We start from the raw sequence: 21,760 nt of genomic DNA, 5'->3' as shown, positions 1-21,760 counted from the left end.
TGCCTTACTGTCCAGTGCTACCACGGAAACAACTGCTAGCGCTGTCAACTGCTAAGTGACAGCTTCATTAAGTGGATGAGTTTCATGCCAACAATGTGCAATAAGAAATATAAAAATTGCATATTTAATTACAAGCTTTTTTTAAAGATCTTGAACATAGATTACATCTGTGATTTTACTAATGCAGAGACTGCCCTAGAGTGTTTTACTAGTGTTTTTAATTCTATTGCTGATATGCATGCCCCATTCAAAAGAGCAAGATTACGGAATAGATCAAATCACTGGTTTAATGCTGATGTATTTGACGCCATTTATAATGGAGATGTGGCTTGGGCCAAGGCTAGGAAAACTGATTTAAGCTCTGACTGGCTAGCCTTTAGGCCACTATGAAATATATGTACTAAGTTTATTAGAAATACCAAATCTGACTACTACCTAACTATTTTACTAGAATGTAATGGAAATTCAGCAAGATTTTGGAAAACAGTTCAATCATTGAAGTACAGCTCACACACCTTACCAAAATAAATTATTCTTAGAGAATGGTCCTACTCTATTACTGACCAGAACACTATAGTTACTGATTTTAATGGCCACTTTATTAGAGCAGGCAACCTCTTTGAAAAACATTCGGCTACTGCCCCATATGATAACTGGATATACAGTATAAGCAGGAAAACTTCTGATAATAATCAAGATCTTTCCCTTATACTATTCTCAGAAAAGTGCTCGATGCATTGATAACTATAAATGCTAGGAATTCAGGTCCTGATAAATTAGACCCATGCTTACTGGTCAAGGCAGCACCATTTATCTAAGGGACAATAACACATTTAATATAACTTTGTCAACTGGGATCATTCCAATGATTTTAAAACTGCACTTGTGCACCTCTGCATAAAGGTGGAGACACTAGTGTCATGTGCTGCCTCTAAATAAAGGTGGAGACACTAGTGTCATGTGCTGCCTCTAAATAAAGGTGGAGACACTAATGTCATGTGTTGCTTCTACATAAAGGTGGAGACATAGTGTCCTTGATAATTATGCACCTATTTCCAAATTGTTTTGTCTTGCTAAGATATTGGAGTCACTATTAAACATACAGTTGTGTTCTTTTTTAACTGAAAATGGCGTATTGAACAAATTTCAATCTGGTTTTAGACCAGGGCACAGTCCTATTACTGTGACCATGTTGGTTGTAGATTGTATTGCTAAGGCCTTGGATGCAAAACTAAATTGTATTGCTTTATTTATTGACCTTTCACAAGCATTTGACACTGTTGACCATGCTGTCTTGCTGTCATTGGGCATGAAAATGAATTATTGTTCATGGTTTCAGAACTATCTTAGTGATAGGACTCGAGCAGTTGCTTCGGATAGGTGTGAATCTAAATTTATTGCAGTTCATAAAGGAGTTCCCCAGCGTTTGATTTTGGGTCCATTATTGTTTACAATATACACTCACCTAAAGGATTATTAGGAACACCATACTAATACTGTTTTTGACCCCCTTTCGCATTCAAAACTGCCTTAATTCTACGTGGCATTGATTCAACAAGGTGCTGAAAGCATTCTTTAGAAATTTTGGCCCATATTGACAGGATAGCATCTTGCAGTTGATGGAGATTTGTGGGATGCACATCCAGGGCATGAAGCTCCCGTTCCACCACATCCCAAAGATGCTCTATTGGGCTGAGATCTGGTGACTGTGGGGGCCATTTCAGTACAGTGAACTCATTGTCATGTTCAAGAGGCACTCATTGTCATGTTTAAACGATGCCCAATTGGCACTAAGGGGCCTAAAGTGTGCCAAGAAAACATCCCCCACACCATTACACCACCACCACCAGCCTGCACAGTGGTAACAAGGCATGATGGATCCATGTTCTCATTCTGTTTACGCCAAATTCTGACTCTACCATCTGAATGTCTCAACAGAAATCAAGACCCATCAGACCAGGCAACATTCTTCCAGTCTTCAACTGTCCAATTTTGGTGAGCTTGTGCATATTGTAGCCTCTTTTTCCTATTTGTAGTGGAGATGAGTGGTACCCGGTTGGGTTTTCTGCTGTTATAGCTTGTGCGTGTTGTGGCTTCACAAATGCTTTGCTGCATACCTCGGTTGTAACAAGTGGTTATTTCAGTCAAAGTTGCTCTTCTATCAGCTTGAATCAGTCGGCCCATTCTCCACTACATGTAAGATCAGAATTGGGTTATTTTAGAAATAAAACATGCTTGTCATCTTGACATAGAAATGAAATTGCTCAGGCCACTTTTATGTTGATGTGAGATCATGGTGATTAACTATACATGCATGCCTTGGCTTCTGTTTTAAAAAGCCTGGACTCTGTTTGTCATGCTGCTTTATGTTTTATGACTAAAAAATGTAAAACAATTATACAATCAATGTTTTTTTAACTGATCATGTTGACCAACCTTTCAACTGAACATCATCACAGATAGAATACTTTTTGTGCCTTATTTTCACATCAGGGCTCAACATAAACATGTTTTGACTCTGGCCCAGTGGAGCCAGTGGGTTTGAAACGTACTGGCCCCAAAAAATATTTTACTGTGCCTCCTTCCAAAAGTTGTAATTAATCAGCGGTACTACATATAATGAAATACTTTTGTTACTTAACATGTTTAATCCTTTATGAAATGCATTCTGGATATATAAAACATCAAAAAAATATTTTTATATTTCTTTCATCACATTTCTAATTATAAAAATAAATGAAAACAGTGAACCAAACATTCGAATTTTAAACAAAACACTTACTCATTAATTCCCGGGGGAACAAGGTGAACGTCTGGTCCATCTTAGTTACTAGGTATGCGGTTGTTATAAGTCATGCAATCACCCAATGGGCATCTGCATTTAAATTCCTGACCAGTACGGTCAAGGGCCCTGAAGACGGATTGTCAACCACCGGCTTGGCTGTCATGCAGACCAGGTGCTGTTTGCTATTGGTATGGCTGGTCAGGGACTGAAAGTTGTTAGTGTCTTTGTAAAAAGAACCACATTTGTCCGCTCCAGCCGGGAACTTCCGACAGACAACACAGTGCATCTGAGTTCCATCGAAGTCAAAAAAGCGAAATAATTTTTTGCACTGAGGTAAACATTTTTGCTTTCGTTTGAGCTCATAGTTATCTTTCACAGCCTTCTTTACTTGGGTGATTTGTGCAAGTTTTAATTTTTTTTATTGAAAAACAATACCAGACATCCACGCGTCACATCACTGCTCAACTCTTGACTGTACAACAGCGCACGCTGAACTGCAAGGTAGTTATGTGTGCGTGTGCCAGATTAGTTTTATTAGTCCCGACTTTTTACTGGCCCTGCACATCGGGGGCCCTGCACATAATTTTGGGATTCCTCCAGACCGGTAGAAAGCGATGCTTGGCATGAATGGAAAACTGGTATAACAACTGTAACCAAAATGTCACTTAGGAACCTCCCATACTGTAAGGGGAAATTTCTCAAAATGTGCAATGATTTATAAATACATTGTTTGATAATATTCACTTCATGCCAAACTTTGACTACAAGTTCTGAATCACAGAGTTGACACTCGCAACACGACATTTGTTTTCCGGTCTTTTCTGATAGGTGACCTATAGACTTTTACTTACTAGTGCTTTCTTTGTCCTTACTGGACCTGAGGCAAAGACAGACCCTCTACGCTCCTGACAAAGCCTGTTCGGCAGCCTGTCCTGGTACATACAGGGTTTCCTCTGTAAAATGGCTGCATCTAAATGTGATTTGCCTCAATAGGACATTTGTTCATTTGTATTCGATCTTCATAAAGAATGTTCTGTAGTTCTTGTAAGATTTTGCAGTGTTGTCTTATAAATCATACTACGGTAATATCTCTTCTCTTAACCCTCTACACTTATAAACATTTCAAAATCATACCAGATTTACACTTGCTCTGGAGTCCGTCAAGGAAGCGACCTTTGAAATCTACATTGCACCCCCCCCCCCCCACACACACACTTTCTTAAGTGACATTGTGTGCAATGTGTGTTTTTCATGTTGAAGTTATGAATGAAACCACACCTTACACGCTACAAACTAAAGACTATATACAACGTTGATGTGGGAAACAGGTTCAGGCTGACAATGTCCAGCCACGAGTAGCTCTCCGAGCTGAGAGGCTGAGCAGGGCAAAGGTACTGGTATTAGCGTCCCTCTCTTACCTGCTGGAGCATTCCCTCAGTGGAGTTGAGTTTGTGGTGGTGCTCTTCCAGAGAGCTCTCCAGGTCTCGGATCTTCTCCCCCTGGGCCTCCACCTGGTCTGTCAGCACACTCACCTAAAGCAAACAAAGACAACGCAGAGACGACTCACTCAGGTTGAGCAACACTTCCTCCCACTCTGGACTGGTGCAGCCAGTATGCTAATGCCACTAAATCCTCTGACAACACACTGGGAGTTCTACTTAATTCCGAGTTGAACATGTCAACATCCGATGAGAAACATGGTAATAGAAAACCCACGCTTTACGGAGCTGAATAAACTTTGAGTAAATGTTTAATCTTTGTCTCTGGTCTAAGTCAACTGCAAATCGGGCCACTCCGACAAGGAACAGGTAAAAGGGAAAGCAACATATCCAAACCACCTTGGGGGAGGTAACAGCCATTCATTTTATCAACCGACACAAGCCCATCGGCCAATCAGCAACGATTCTCTCTCGGGGCTTGCGGAATGTGCTGCCGTTTGCAAAAGAAAGGCTACTTTGGAACAAGGCAGAGATACAGCCAGTTATGAGCAGTACATGTTGAGCCAGACAAGACGTGACAGAGCCCGAAGGAGAGAAAATATAAATATACACTGCGTAGACTAGATTATAGATGTATAAGCTACCAATTATAGAGATTATAAAAAAATATCAAGGAGCATCCTGACAAATCACTTGAGCCTGATATTTACAATACAACAAAGGATTAAGGCACTGTCCGGACACGTTTGTTTGGGAAAAACAAGATAAGTACTAGTACTGCCTCAGGGCCTGTACTACAAACAACTGCCCCCTAGTCTGCCCTGCACAGTGTCACATCTCTGCGATATAGTGGTGTCTCCGTTTTCACAGCGATGCTGCGAAGGAACCAAGTAACGGAGACGTCCCATGTCCCGGTCTCCTAACTATCTTCACACTCACCTGGTTGTGAACCCAGTGACCACACCATGTCCTGTGGGTCTCCGGACAATATTACAGATTCTCTCACTTTGTTCTCATTCATGCTACTTCCTGAATCCCAACTCTCCCGCTCGCTCTCTCTGTCTGTCTGTCTTTTCCTGCCTTCAGTTTTTAAAAGCTACTCTCTAATCCTGCCAGGGTGGCAGGGAGCGATGACAGGAGCACCTTACCTGAAGCACCAGGGACTCTTTGTCCCCCTCTAAGCGCACCAGTCGCTCCTGATAGCTCTCATTGTTCCCCGGTGAGAGGAGGTTAACCTGCAACAATACAGAGACAGGAGGAGTCAAAGACAGGGAGGAGGTCGGGAGGAGGTCGGGAGGACAGAAGTGAGGACAATGAGAGAAGGCGAAGAAAAGGTGGGGATGAAAAGAGAGGAGTGGAGGCGAAGATGAGCAGAGAAGGGGAGAAGAAGGAGAGCCATGGAAAGGAGAGCAGGTTGGGAGGAGATGGGAGGAGAAGAGGTGAAGAGTTCTGTCAGCTGAGTCTTAACCATGGGATGATTCCCATGCACTAACCCCTATGATTAGCCACAGTGAGCACTCGGGTTCGAATCCCGATACGGGAATGCTATTTTATGGCGCTTTTGTCCAGGCTTCATTCCGTGTCGGACACAGCGTTACAGGCTGTAGGAGACAAAGGCCATGACAACTGCCTCCATTTTCTGCTCCAATAATGTAAGGCAGCTGGTTGAACATAGACGTCAGTAGACCAATGTTAAGGCAGCTGGTTGAACACCGACGTCACTAGACCAATGTTAAGGCAGCTGGTTGAACACCGACGTCACTAGACCAATGTTAAGGCAGCTGGTTGAACACAGACGTCAGTAGACCAATGTTAAGGTTGTGGCGGAACAGAACCCAGACCCCCCCCCCCCCTTTGCCATGTGTCTGAATCTGGGTCCGGTTTATAATCCTCATCAATCTCACAACAATGTGACGAGTGACCAGTTCTCACTAGGGCTTCAGATAGTCCGGTGTTAAATAGTGCTGTTCTGAGGCCCCCTCCAACTGACAACACACACGTCTGAAGCATTTTCCCCTGAGGTCATCGGGAAGGGCTGTCCACCCAGAAAGTACTTCCATCACTGACGTCATTGGAGCTAGGGCATGTCCACGCCCACTCAGTGTCCTCTAGGGTTGACTCCCCAGAGACTCAAATGTAGCTTGTCCAACCCTTCAGTGTGCTGGGGGGGGGGGGGTGAGAGGGAAGGTCAGCTGGACCTGGCAATGTGGACGAAAAACTCCACACGAAGATAGACTCGCTGTTGTCAGCCCGCTTAACCGAATGCTTCGTCATACTTGTAATTGTATTTACATGTAAAGAAAGAAAAATCGGCACAAAGGTTACTGCTGTGCTTCTAGACGTCAAGGAGTTCAAAAAGCTGTGGGTTACATCCCTTCCTGAATCCTGACAGAGTCCATATGGAGTTCTCTCATGGTGATGACTAGAGCCATCACACAGTGTGTAAACAAAAGCCAAAGTGGAGAAGAGCCAAGCACCCGATGTGTGTCAGACAAACGACCACTTCCCGTCCTTATCTGGACGCTAGACATGCTACAGAGACCATAGTTTCATTCATCACAATAAAACAAAAAATGACTGAAACGAGATGGGACTACCTGAACTGGTACAATAAGAAATGCCCGGTGTGCTGGTTTGTTGCAAAGTGTTTTGTCACCGTTTGCACTGATGAACAGGACTCTTTAACAGGGCACATATGCTGTAATGTACTGTACACACATGGAAGCAAGTAAGCCCCGATTGTTCACTATGGAAACTACTGAGGCCTCTTTCCCAGACTACGCCAAGCCACAATGGAATTTCCCTTAACTCCTCCCTCATCCCACAAGCTTCACGGCTTGTTTGATGCCTCTTAAAAGCATGGTGTATAGAAAGAGTGAAAGACTAATCCAAAACGACCAAATTAGCATCCAACTGTCTAAGAATTCACCAGTCCAGTGCAGTAAGAGAGTCTGTGTGCTTCTGCCCATTTCTAATGGACTTCAAGGTTTCTTTTGCACGCTATTGTTAATATAGATCCTAGTCTATTTCTATGGAGTTATGAGCGACTTTCTATGGCTGCATGTTGCTGTGGTTCCAACTCTTGACCTGTACTGCATACTTGACATAACTCCTAGTCACCTAGCTCCATTCACATCCTCACAACTCCCATTAACCATGATCAGGCTTGCCACTAAATTGACTCTATTGTTGACATCCACTCCGACACTGCAGAAACATTTTCAACCTATCATTTAAATTTCAAAAGTCTGCTTGTGGGAAAACCCACCAGACCAAACCCACCTTCTCAAGTCTTCACCTCAGACTATGATTAAGGCTTTGTTCGTTTTTCTCCACCTCGCATGGAGGCCCTGTGCTGTGTGATCACTTGATCACAAGGCATGGAGACAGAGGGACAACAGTACAGACAGTGTCGGGCTGGTTGGTGGGGCTGTCATCTCATCTGATAACATGTTCCCAAACACAACACTTCGACGCGACATGCAACCACCCAACACAACAATAAACTATTCTTCAGGAAAACCTATATATTATCGTTAGTACGATTGGATCAGGATAAGGTCCATTCTAAATTTGAGCAGTTTATTCTGACTGTTCATTCTTGCCTGCAAAACCCTAAGAATGGAGAAAACCTCAACAAGTACAATCCCTCCAACTGTCTTGAGGAAGGTAGAAGAGCGAGACAGACATTACCGATGAGGCCCACTCACCCTTTTAAGCCAACTGAAATGCTTGTAGAAGTCAATATCACTCTCCATGGTGTCGGCCCATTGCTGCCTGCACCTCGTCTAGTTTCTGGAGTGGTCTATCCTGTTCAGGGCTGCCTGGAGTGAGTGCAGCTCCGTTCAGAGCTCTGCAGAGCTGCAGCCTGGATGCATGAGGCTGTAGGCAGCCCTGTGCTGCTGGCTGCTCAGCTGCCTTCTATTAGGTTTTATTACCCAGGTCTCCCTGAATCAGGCTGCAGACCGAAGCCTCAGAGCAGCTCCCCTCTTCACCCTCCTCTCTGACGTGGTGAGCCAACTGCCCAAACCCAGCCACCCAGTCAGAGACAGGGGGTGACAGAGAGGGAGGCAGACAGAGAGAGGGAGGGACAGAGAGAGGGGGAGACAGAGAGAGGGAGGGACAGAGAGAGGGAGGGATAGAGAGAGGGAGGGATAGAGAGAGGGAGGGAGACAGAGAGGGAGGGAGGGATAGAGAGAGGGGGAGACAGAGAGAGGGAGGGATAGAGAGAGGGAGGGAAAGAGAGAGGGAGGGAGACAGAGAGGGAGGGAGGGATAGAGAGAGGGGGAGACAGAGAGAGGGAGGGATATAGAGAGGGAGGGAGACAGAGAGGGAGGGAGGGATAGAGAGAGGGGGAGACAGAGAGGGAGGGATAGAGAAAAGATAGAGAAAGGAGAGACAGAGAGCTGTCTGCCGCAGCCAGGCCCCCAAGGCCTCCCCAGGGCCCCATAGCCCCCCCCCCCCCCATCTGCTCTGACTGAGACAGGGCAGAACAACACAGAGCAACAGGCTCAAATGACAGCCTCAACACAAACCATGCCAATGCTCTATCCTTCATTCTCTTCTTCCCTCGTTCTCTCTCTTCTCTCTCCCTCTCGTTTCTGCTAATAAAGTCACAACGTAAGCCAAGTGGATTAAGATGCAAAGGGGTACCACTTAAAGACATCTCTCTCTCTCTCTCTTTCTCTCTCTCTCTCTCTCTCTCTCTCTCTATATATATATATATATATGTATATATATATATATATATAAATATATATTTCTCTCACTCTATTTCTCACGTTTTTTCTTCTTTTCCCTCTCAGTGCCTTTTCATATCTCTTTAGACTCACTGATGTAGCAACAGCCCCTCAACTATCCTCTGCACTGCCTGGAAGTCATTGTTTGGACGCCCCATTTCCTGTCTGCGGGACCCGTTAGCTAACTCAGCCCTCTCCCCACTGAACCGTTTGGCTGCTTCTGACAGGTTCATGTAGACACTTCACAGGGCATAGTCATAAACATGTATGGAGGACGCACTGCAACAAGGCTCCTCCTCACAGAGGTCAACTCATCATGGGCAACAGTCAGTAAGGCTGTAACTCAGACTGTTAGTAAACTCTGTTTCAGAACGATCATGTTCCTTGCAAAGCTTGACTAGAGTGAATCAGACTTCCCTGTGTGACTTAAGAGATTTAATCTCCTCCAGTGATCCCATGACTTAACACCCTCAGAGGGTAGAGTGTGTTACAAAGATCCAAGATCAACCCTTTTTACTTCAGCCATTCCTCACCCTGGGCATTTCCTGCTTGAGTCACAGGGAGAAACTGAGACATTTAGACAGGGAGAAAAAGAGTGTGGGCGGCTGGGGTCCATGAGACCACAGGACAAACAAAATGTTCTCTGTTGAAACACGGATGGTGCGAACAGAGCCAGGAATGCATACACATCGTCAGGGATACATGCACATCGTCAGGGATACATGCACATCGTCAGGGATACACACACATCGTCAGGGATACACACACATCGTCAGGGATACATGCACATCGTCAGGGATACATGCACATCATCAGGGATACATGCATATCGTCCGGGATACATGCACATCATTAGGGATACATGCACATCGTCAGGGATACAACCATATTGTCAGGGATACATACAAATTGTCAGGGATACATACATATCATCAGGGATACATACATATCGTCAGGGATACATACATATTGTCAGGGATGCATACATATCGTCAGGGATACATACATATCGTCAGGGATACACACATATTGTCAGGGATGCATACATATCATCAGGGATACATACATATCGTCAGGGATACACACATATTGTCAGGGATGCATACATATCGTCAGGGATACATACATATCGTCAGGGATACATACATATCGTCAGGGATACATACATATCGTCAGGGATACACACATATTGTCAGGGATGCATACATATCATCAGGGATACATACATATCGTCAGGGATACATGCATATTGTTAGGGATGCAGATCACGCAAGTGTCATCAGATGCAACAAGAGAAAACACTTGGGTCATCCATCTTGTGTGCATGTGCTTTGATCCTATTCCCATTTCCCAGTCCTATTCTGGACCTGGAACAAGGAAACTGAGTGCTCCAGTTACTCCCCTGCCACAGAGCTACAGTCTCAGCTTGCATGGCTTGGAGTGGCTGACAATGGATTCTGTCCTGCGCTTGTCTGGTTGACAGTTGGACAAACACCAGGATAACTGTCTTCACCTCCCTCTTCTCTGCTTCCATCCCTGTTTCAGTTTCTGCTGTTTTCTCCATTCTACATCGCCCAACAACCCGTTCCTTGTGACCAATGGCTGTACCTGAAAAAAACGGAATGTTTGGCATGTCGCTTAACCTCAGCGCACTCAGCGCACAGGGACCGAGCGTTCTCTTTTTCCTCTGACATTCTGCAATCAACAGTCACAATGTGGTCAGCGATAAAGAGTAACACAGGGTCTCTGACCTCCCGGCCAATCGCATACGGGGGTGGGGGGGGCTTTATCACATTTCCTCTGGGGAGGGGGCTCAGATCCTCAGAGAGCAGCATGTTGTGAGTAAATGAGGAGCGTGTGTTTGATCCCGCTCCGCGCCAGTAAAGAGGCGATGGAACCAGGAGGAAGAGGATGAGGAAGAGGGGAACGTGAGACCCCTACCGTAAAGACTGAGAACGACGCCCCTCGAAGGGAAAAACAAGAGCCTTTCATTGGCCACTTTGCCCGGCCAACAGGTGTCTACTGACGAAATCCATGACGAACAGCGTATTCCGTTAACAAGGACCAGCATTCATGTCACTGCCCTGTGAATAAAGGCCCAGCTCAGGTAGAGGTATGATCATGTGCTGGTCATATGTTTCAACGTGATCCGGACAAGTAGAGAGCTGCAAACTCTAGTAAACCTGGTCATGAGATTCACAGACAGCCGACAATAAAGAGTACCAACTCTGGATGTAGCGTGACATTCACATGAAATAAATTAAATAAAGGAATCAGTTGGCAAGGAACTCAGGGTTCTGCCGAACAGTGAACAAGAGTGAATTGATTCAACTTACCCCTTCCTACCACAGACAGCTTCATGGCTTGAGGTGACCGGGCAGACATAATACTGAGCTGACAGAGGGGAAGGAGAGAGTGTGGGAGTAGCAGGAAAAGGAGAGAGGAGTGATTAGAGAGAGAAATAGGGAGAGTGGGGAGAGGGAGGGAGAGTGGGGAGAAGTTGTGAGGCCAATAGAGGGAGTAAAGCAGGAAGTTGAGCTCAGCCCTATTAGGAGTCTCTGTGGAGCATACTGGGTTTGTTTTAACCACGGCCAGCCTTAGTTTCCAGTGAAAGACTCCCCAATCATGGCCAAAATAAGACCTCCTGACAGTCCCAGCTAGACAGAGTCCCAGACATAACCATGCCAAGACCGAACAGTACCCAAGAATAGTCCCGGGTCTTACACTCCCAAACAGCTGCTGAGACTAATCAACCCTCCCTCTTTTAAACAGCAAGCCAAAATATTACAAAGAAAACATTTTATAGCAAAATGGCTATTGACAGCATACAGCTGAACGTAATAACATTTTCGACAAATTGGGCTGTATAATGTCCTCCCACAGCTGTGAAACCCCAGAAACCACATGCCTGAGTGTTAGTAAACCAGGACCCAGGACGTTCCATAGATTTCTCTCAGTGGCCCAAGCTGGCCAGTGAACAACCACAATATCACATACACACAACAGTGATGACCATACAGAGCGCACCGCTAATGAACACAGAAGCACGATCGCGGATGCTAGAAAATGCTTGGCTAACGTGACAGTTTCTTGTGAGGGTTTTGCAAAAGGAATGAATGGCACCTGGTTTGTACAGACCCAGGAGGTGCTCCCCGCTACTCACCGAACCCCTGTCAGAGCCCCCGGAGTCCAGCCAGTCCATGAGCATTTGGGTGGTGCTGCTGGAGACCCGGGCCCTCAGGGCGTCCCTGTCCTCCTCCGTGGGCTGCAGCTCCAGAGCCAGCCTCAGGTCCTCCACCAGCTGCAGAACCTGGAGGGGCCCGGAGCTTCCCGGGGAGCCTAGCTCAAACAGGCCGTTGGTGTACTCGGCCGCAGCCTTGGAACCTGCCGGGGGGGGTGGGGGGGGGGTGGGGGGGGACAGGACATCGGCGATCAGAACACAGGGGGACACACCCCCGCACCAGACCCACTCAGCTCCTTCTCCGGGGGTGGGGGGGGGGTTCAAACCTCACCCTACAAAAGTCAGGTGAAATGCGGGTTATCTGTCCTATCTGAGCATTAATGCATCGACCAGGTATCCCAGGTGTGAATCGGGCCCCGATTACAGGGAGAGACACAAAGCAAGTAGCCCGTCTTTAAGGTCCAGATTGGATTCTGCAGGCTCTGTACTCTACGTCCACGTGTCTTTTGGATCGGCTCACTGAGCTAATACTCATCAGCACCAGCTTCTCTCTCGATGAGCCGCAGAGCAAGTGAAAACCCCTGCTGTAAACGCCTAGACATCTGGAGCCAGTTGGCAGTTAGTTGAAGCATGCAGCAGGGAGACTGCACGATCATGGATTCCACTGAAGACATCCAAAATCAATAAACTGGAAAGAACCTGCTGGCTACAGTAGCACTGTGACATGGTCCCCTTTTCGTTTCTACGCTGAGGCGGTCAGGAACAGGCTTGTCGGACCCTGTTCCAGGAGCTACGTCCTGTAGGTTTCTGCTTCAACCTCAATCTTGTTGATCTTGTTCTGATAATTAGATTGCTTAATTAATACAAAACAAACATGTAGGATTGGAGCAAGGTAAGCTAGTGGTCAAGAGCTTTGGGCTAGGGAACCGGTTGTTGTAAATAAGAATGCCTTCTTACCATACTTCCCTGACAATGTAAACACATGCCAGAGTGGTCTATGGTGGCTTAGGGAGGTCTGAGATGGTCTAGAGTGGTCTAGAGTGGTCTAGAGTGGTCTAAGGTGGTCAAATGTGGTCAAAGGTGGTCTAAGGCGGTCTAAGGTGGTCTAAGGCGTTTTAAGGTGGTCTAAGGCGGTCTAAGGTGGTCTAAGGTGGTCTAAGGTGGTCTAAGGCGGTCTAAGGTGGTCTAAGGCGGTCTAAGGTGGTCTAAGGTGGTCTAAGGCGGTCTAAGGTGGTCTAAGGCGGTCTAAGGCGGTCTAAGGTGGTCTAAGGTGGTCTAATGCGGTCTAAGGTGGTCAAAGGCACTACCCCTGGTATGCTTATACAACTTAGCATGGGTTCAATTCCAGCCCACTGCTATTTAAGAACACCGTCTCTCCTCCAACAATAAAAGCACAAAAAATAAAAGCCCCGGTAACATATCTTTATAACCGGCAGGAGGCCAGCTCTTTGGGAACAGGGTTGAAGACCACTTGAAAGCAACACATGGAAAGTGTAAAATGAGAGCTTCCTTTTGGCAGATGATTCCCGATCAGAAAGAGAAGTGATTTATTATCATGACCTCTTAACACTGCATCACACTCCACACTCTTTTCTCTTTTCCTACTGTACACATTTGCATCAGATTAAGACAAAACAGGCACTTCCTTTGTTTTGCCATCATAATGTTGTTTGTTTCAGATTGAAAATGCCAAACTGTTTAAGAAAAGTTGGATAGGGCTAAAGAGGAAATAAGAGTTGTAGATACTTTTTAAAAAGGTAGCACATTTTTCTGAAAATTAGCAGGGACTCTGGTGTCCCAGCTTCAAGAGGGAATGGAAGAGTGGGGTGACATGGGAGAATTAATTTGAAATTAATGAAAACAATTCTACCGGTCTCCTAATCACTGTGATCCAAAAATCTAGAATATGATAAGAATAGAGGCTGTATAAATGTTTTTGTTAAACTGCCTTGAATGGTCAGCAATTGGAGAAAAGAAACATCCACAAATATTTCTCATATGTAGGACAATGAGAAACAGATGTCTCTTGCTATTTCCATGGTCTGTATATAAATCCTGTTATTCTTAAAGTCTGTACATGAATGTACGTGCTGGCAGGTGATTTATACATCTTATGTAGAGTGCATTCCGTTGTTCTTTATCTTTTCTAGTCACTCTATCTTAGAAGAGTGTGTGTATATATATATATATATATTTTATTATGTTATATGCCTCAGAAGGGGGGATTCAGCCATGCTGCATTACGCTGTGTAACTCTGTTTTCCCCCCTGAGCTCAGAATAAAAGCATCAACGACACCTTTATTTCATTAACTAGAAATATTGACGATATCACCAAGTATATGTCTGTTTATAAAATAGTCAGGTCACAGTGTTGACAGGATCACACCGTCTGGATGTACTATTTCACCCCATATTAGAGGCTATTGTAACAGTAGCTTGGTGTCAAATAACTCAACCAACCTAACTCACAACTGAAAAAACAGGAACGTTTACCAAATATGATTTTTTTTTTCTTTTATTCCACGATTATGTAAGTATACAATATTTAACACCAGTTTGTGCATGGCCAATCAATTCCTCTCGAAGCATCTTGAATAGAGTATTCTGAAGGTGCCCATATTATGCTATCTTTTTACAAATCATATCGCATACTACACCAAACTAAAGGTTATCTTAAATGTATATTATTAATAAATGAATTAATTTTAAAATCATGCGTTTTCCTAATTTGGCAGCTTGGCTCAAGGTCATTTCTACATTTGCCCCCCGAACCCCGGCAGCTGTGACAAAACCTCAAGTGACAGCAACAGTGAATGTCAATGGTAATAATTAGGCATAGTAATGACAATTATGCTAATTTGACTGAAGTGTCAGGATGACAGGAATAAAACACAGCTGAAAAGCATTCCGCCTTAAAAAAAACATACATTTCTCATAGAAACGTGCAATAGTGAGATAATCAGCTGAGGGCAAGTAGAGAACCTTGTTTCTGTTAGAAATCATTCAAGGTGTTGCCCCCCCAGTCCCCCCTAAAACAGCCAAACAAACTGATCGTTTGGTAGTACTTATTCCAGATATGCTGAACTGCTACGGTCAATATCACGGCATTCAGAAAACAAACGGACCTAAGATTAGTCCATTAGCAAATAAACCACTTGAAAGAGAAACTAGCTGGGGAAACTTTGTTAGGTTGACTGCATGCTTTGGTTGGCTTGACTTTTGAGGCAAATTGAACAAGAAAACAATGTAGACAAAAAGAGTGGAGATGTTCTGTAAATACTCCTGTGCTCGCCTGAGGGCCAGGGGGTGTAGAAACTCAGAGGAATGGATTATTCACGCATGTTCAACTGCATCTCTCCAGAAATATCATGACCATGGGTAGCCCATTGTTCACCTAATATCTAGTACATACTGGGATTTATTTAGACCACAAGACTGTTACAAAACAGTTTGCATATAAAATGCCTGGAACAAGTTCCCAGACCTCCTTAGATGCAGAAGCCACTGTGTGCTCTATGGTTTGTGTGAGCATGGTTTGGAGCCCGTTGAGGTTGAAAACAACGAAATAAACATTCGGTATTATCCTAAAATCAACATAAAATGAGATCAAACCTAAATTAACAAATAATTTTACACATCATTATAACACAAAAGCATCTCTTATCTCATGCGGACATTCCAATAACAACCAGCAGGTGGCATATTCTCAAGACCACCACACAACAGCAGCAACTCATTACAACGCCAAATGACCTGTTCCAAATGTCTAGCTCCTTTCACGGACGCATCCAGCATATATGCTGAGACTGGAAAACGATGTCCTAATACAGAAATGTAATCAGCTCAAAAAAAGGCCTGACGATAGCTGTTCAAATTCCTTGTTGATGATTGAGATTCCTCACGGTAATAACATTTTACATTTTATTATTATATTTCATATATAGTCAGTGACATTGCCCCAGATAACCACCATGATGAATCCGCTGTCTGTCGGGTTGTCCTTCCTTTCACCGTTCACTAAAAGGCACGCTGGACTCCGCCAACCCACTCTGTGATGTGTTGACTGACGGTATCAGTAAATGTTTCCTCCTTTACATTGTTAAATCATGTTGGCTGTAGCTAAGCCTGCTTCAGGAAATGTGACCTCCTGGCCAAACTCTTGCAGGTGATGCCTCTAATTTAACAACCAAACACACACGCACACACCTAAACAAACACGGACACCGAAAAACAAGACAAACACACTCTGAAATTACACGGAGGTCCGACATACCGTAAGCCGGTGAGGATTCCTCATTTGAATGCTAGCTAGTTCACTCATCCATATCTGTTCAGCATCAACTCAGCATTTCCAAACAGCGGCCTGGTGTGGAGTCTATTTGGCATGTCGCTACTAAATGCATTCGCTGGAGATATCCATCCACACTATGAGTAATATTTTTAAATGCTACATCTTACAAGCCTTATTGAGTTCAGTGTCTATAGTTGAGGCCAAAAGTGAAAACAGGGAATGTCCACAGACAGGCCTGATCTGATGTTTTAATAATGTATTAGGAGGAAATCTCAAAATGAAATCTTACCTGCGATGATGTCATCCATTTGCTCCAAGGCCGCTTCCAACATGTGACTTGCATCGGAGGCCATGGCAACCGATCACAGCATCAGCCTCGGTACCCGATGTCCTGGGGAAAAATGATTCCAAATCTAATATCGGTTACCTGTGAACACAATGACCCACATTTAAATGCCTAAATTGAGTACTGAGGGTGAGCTGTGAAATTGCTTTGATACGGTATTATCCATCTGTATGTGTTCAGATACTACATGTCCCTGACGTCTAACCGGCAGGATTCAAGTCATACATTCCATTGTGATCTGGATTGGTTAGATATGGTAACCAGTAGCATTTTCCCTGGGTCTCCCCGGTCAGGAGGACAGAGTATGGCTTAAGGGCTCTCCCTCCTCCCGCTGTGACTGTACAGTGGAGGACTGTTTTAATGAGGCCTCGGAGCCTCCTAGCGGGGTCTCTTTCCCCTGTCACCCAGCCCTACAGCCCCCGGGGTTCAACCTCAGAGGGAACACAGCGTCCCTGCCCAACACCCCAGGTAACGGGATCTAAACACACTGAGGAGGTCGGCCCTTCTGTGGGTCAGCGGCCGACAGACAGAGAGGAGGGTTAGTGGGCTATATCCCGATTCCACACAATCATCAATGAGTTAGTTAGGATCCTTCAGAGGGACCTAGGTCTGTGGCTGGTGGCTGTGGCCCCCCGCAAAAAAATAAACATATGTCTCATCGACTTTTGAAGGATTCCAAAGATCAGAGTCATTACAAATATCCCAAACAGGACAATGACTACTTAACTCTTTCAATCTCACCCACTAACTCCATAATATCACATGACAGAAAGTGATAATATTGAAGTTATCCTCCATGGCTGTGAGATGGAAACACATCACATAAAGCTCGCCTATCAAAAGACAAAAGGCAAGCGGAGAGGCAGGGAGGGATGGAGGCAGGGAGGGATGGAGGTGGGATGGAGGCAGGGAGGGAGTGAGGGAGGTGGGTAGGCGAGGAGGGATGGAGGGAGGCAGGAAGGGAGGGAGGGAGGCAGAGAGGGATGGAGGCAGGGAGGGAGGGAGTTGGGATGGAGGCAGGGTGGGAGTGAGGGAGGTGGGTAGGCGAGGAGGGATGGAGGGAGGCAGGAAGGGATGGAGAGAGGGATGGAGAGAGGGAGGGATGGAGGCGGGGATGGAGGGACTGAGGGATGGAGGGAGGCGGGGGAGGGAGGGAGACGGGGGAGGGGGCTGAAAGGAGCCAGGCGTAAACCCAGTTAATTATGTGGCTGTTCAGATTTAGCTGGTCACGACGGAGGGTGATGGCTCCATTCATTCAGGACCTCTGTCCTGACAGCTTGTCTGGGTTACAGCAGACAGTTGTATTCTAATAATCGGCCTGAATGCCTGATCATACAAATCTAATTAAAAGCTGCAGTTAAAGGCCACGGGGAGATAAAGACTCCCTGGTACAGAAGGGCTCCAGTAGACAGGCCAGCCTGTCCGCTGCTGGTCAATCAAATGTATGTCTCAAAAATGAAAGCACATTGACACAACTTGTGACTTGTTTTCGGCCATCGTTGTTGAGGTGTGTCAATTAAATTTGTACATGCTGCACCAAACATAAAGTTACAAACAAACTGGAGATTTATTATGATAATATTAGAAAATGATTGTGTTCTGTCATACATTCCTCGTATTCATAAACAAGCTGAAACTATCTAATACATTTATATGAAGTGATTTAGCTATAGCAGACGCTCTCATCCCAAAACCATTAATGAGAGGATACATTTACACATCATTAGGTTACTCACAGTTTAAGTAAAAGCAGAAACGCCTTCTTCACACACCTTTCCCAGAATAACAAGTTTGACAAGTCTTGTTCCTCTTACTAGCTACACCCGGCCCTGACAACAGTTAAAACAAGTACATTTTCTTCTAGGTCCTATACTTTTCCAGCTGTCAAAAAAGCATAAGGGATTTGCAGACAGAATTATGACTAATAACACAGCAGAAAGACCAATCAAAACCTGACAGCACCTAGACACACTTAAAGCCTTCTATTTAGCCCGCCTTTAACCTGATCCATCCCAGGAATTCTCCCACAGAGAAGTGTAGGCAGAGTCTGTTTGGAGAGGATAACATTAGCCAGAAGTGCTCAGACTGTCCTTCTGTCAGCTCAACTGACAGTGCAGTCTTGCAGTCTCTCACAATAATTATCTATGGGTCAGCACCTTTCTTTGATGGTCTCCATTCAAACACCTGGACCTGCTCCTGGCTGGATAAGCCATTGACTCAACAAAAAGTGAAATCCAGTCCAGTGCAATCAAAAAGCATTTCCATAAAAAAAAATCCAGCACTTCAGCAATGTCTAAATCTGTCAAAGTAGAAAACAACAATGTATAGCAGCCTGGGAAAGGTATACAGGATTTTGAACTCCTAGAACCACATAAAATGCATCACATCCTTGATCTTGAATGCTGAGCCAAACTGAGATGCCAGTGATTTTTTTTAAACAATTACTTTAACAGACAACGCCATTTAACCTCCCTGAGCTCAAATTACATCTGTAGCCTAATAGAGTCAAATTTCAATATCCATGTTACACTGATGAAATGATTAAATCTGCTCTAAACAAAAACAACCATTAAAACAAAAGAAAACAAATATGTATTATTCGTTCCTTACCACTTGTAAAAATAAACTCTATAACTCCCTGTCCAAGAGATCCTTGACCCAATTGAATAAATCCACAGCACCCGTGTACTGTATTGTCCGTACAGTGTCAAACCTCTGTTTCCACCACAGTCCTGCAGCCGTATTCCGTGCTGCTGCTCAGTCAGTGACTTGCATAAGTGCATTTCTGAACCACCCACTGTTTGGAGAGTCACCACACAGCTGATTGCTTCTGCTGCTATCAGTAAAATGATTAGTGACATAAAAAAAAAAAAAACTCCCATGTCGGACAGTGTCCTAAATACATTACAGACTATCAACGGTGTATCTGGTTCGTCCACATCATCCATTCACAGAACTCTGATAAGGATGATGACGGACATGCCTAAAAAGGTACAACACTCGCCTGTAGGAGCCCGAATGTTACTTAGCAAATTCCTAGTAGATTATTTCCAAATTATTTTCTGTCCAGACCTACAAAGGTGGCGTGTTTGTGACCCTAACATGATGAGAGGGAGCAGGTTTCATGCCAGTCAGACTCTCAGGCGACCTCTGTATGTCTCTGGCTCAATAATTGTGCCGTAACTATACCTGATGACATCTTCAACCATGTTCATGTTCTTAGTCTGGGCTGCTACCGCATGGCTTGTACATTGTATAAGGCTTAATGACACTTTGTCAAGTACTTTTTTTTACATTAATTGCATGCATCATAAAATGTACCAGTGATGGTCAATTGTGATCTGTTAATCAGCAGTTTACTGTCACCATGGAACACAGGCCTAATGATGAACCCACCACAACGCAAAGTCCAAAAGGGAAAATTCAAAACTGGGCTCAGTTAACTGTTAACCCTGTTGAGTTGGGTGGACCGTTTTAACAACAACACCCGAATCCAACAGCCTGTTGTGCTGTGTACTGTATATGATCAATCAATCAATCAAATTTATTTATAAAGCCCTTTTTACAACAGCAGTTGTCACTAAGTGCTTTACAGAGACACCCAGCCTTAAACCTTGGAAAAACTTGGAAAAACTCCCTAAGCAGGCTGAATTTTAGGAAGAAACCTAGAGAGGACCCAGGCTCAGAGTGGTGACCAGTCCTCTTCTGGCTGTGCCGGGTGAGATATTAGGAGTCCAATTGGAATAATTAATAAATCTATCTGGGCTAAATCCAGAGTCTTTTTGATTTTAGACTAGGTCAAAAGTATGACCAGGTGGACAAGGACAGGGACAGCAACAGGCCCCCCAAACCAGGTACTCCGCAGGTGCGGACCAGGACCTCATATCCTAATAAAGTTTAAAACTGGAGGAGACTGAGAAAATTTAGAAAGTGCATTCCTCATATCCCACAGCACAGTAATATAGCAGTGTAACACCTTGGAACTGAGAAGGGGGGGTCCGGCAACACTGTGGCCCTACCCGGGGGAGGCCCCGGACACGGCCCAACAGGCAGGAAATCAATCCACCCACATTGCCAAGCATCAACCAAAAGGACACCCACCAACCGCAACCACCCTGAAAGAGGGCCGAGTATTGCCAGCAGCGTACAGCCCAATTGCACAAGTGCGCAACAGAGAGACAACAAGCCAGTGTCTCTTCCCCCGAAAGGCATTGGAGGGAGGGCATCCCAGTGGTGACGAGAGCCCACCTGGCAAGGGTGGACAGTATCAAGCCTATTGGTCACCTTCACGCCCCCGGGCCAGGCTACACCTAATTATAAACCATGTTGTAGATATGAGTTTTTAGTAGACACTTGAAAGTTTGCACTGAGTTTGCATTTCTAACCTTATTTGGCAAATCATTCCACAGTAGTGGAGCTCTATGAGAAAAGGCCCTGCCGCCAGCTGTTTGTTTAGAAATTCTAGGTACAATTAAAAGACCTGCATCTTGCGATCTAAGGTTACGTGTAGGTATGTATGGCTGGATCATTTCAGCAAGGTAAGTAGGAGCAAGTCCATGTATTGATTTATAGGTTAACAGTAAAACCTTAAAATCAGCCCTAACCCTAACAGGCAGCTAGTGTAAGGATGCCAGGACAGAAGTAATGTGTTAAATTTTTTTTGTTCTAGTTAGGATTCTAGCAGCCGTGTGCAGCACTAATTGAAGAGCATTGCAGTAATCTAGTCTAGAAGTAACGAAAGCATGGATTCATTTTCTGCATCAGTTTTTGACAGAAAGTTCCTAATTTTTGCAATGTTTCGAAGATGAAAAACTCTTGAGACATATTTTATATGTTCTTCAAAGGAGAGGTCAGGGTCAAGGGTAACGCCAAGCCGTCGAGGTTCACAGTGAGATCTGCTAACAACGCTCTTCTTGGGTCCTAAAACGAGCATTTCTGTTTTTCTTGAGTTTAAGAGCAAGAAATTATCTGTCATCCA

At 44.7% G+C, this 21,760-nt stretch overlaps 1 protein-coding gene across 20 annotated transcripts in view; it reads right to left on the bottom strand.

Moving 5' to 3' along the window:
• Window positions 1–21,760, bottom strand: part of ppfibp2b (PPFIA binding protein 2b) — a 62,188-nt gene that overhangs the window by 27,651 nt on the left and 12,777 nt on the right. For 16 of the 20 annotated variants that reach the window (XM_034288513.1, XM_034288518.1, XM_034288517.1 and 13 more), the window contains exons 2-5: window positions 16,726–16,827; window positions 12,127–12,347; window positions 5,373–5,459; window positions 4,204–4,317 (exon numbers count right to left, since the gene is read on the bottom strand). In XM_034288513.1, the coding sequence (XP_034144404.1) occupies window positions 4,204–4,317; window positions 5,373–5,459; window positions 12,127–12,347; window positions 16,726–16,789 (486 nt within the window). In that variant the 5' untranslated portion in view covers window positions 16,790–16,827. Of the gene's footprint in view, window positions 1–4,203; window positions 4,318–5,372; window positions 5,460–7,934; window positions 8,305–10,904; window positions 11,048–11,299; window positions 11,354–12,126; window positions 12,348–16,725; window positions 16,864–19,392; window positions 19,412–21,760 lie in introns of those variants that run through there. The other 4 variants (XM_034288515.1, XM_034288514.1, XM_034288524.1 and 1 more) reach the window with 4 other exon arrangements.

This window comes from Esox lucius, chromosome 19 (assembly GCF_011004845.1).
Source record: "Esox lucius isolate fEsoLuc1 chromosome 19, fEsoLuc1.pri, whole genome shotgun sequence".
Lineage (NCBI taxonomy): Eukaryota > Metazoa > Chordata > Actinopteri > Esociformes > Esocidae > Esox > Esox lucius.
The sequence above is the reverse complement of the archived record's forward strand: the minus strand, read 5'-3'. Positions and strand labels throughout refer to the sequence as shown.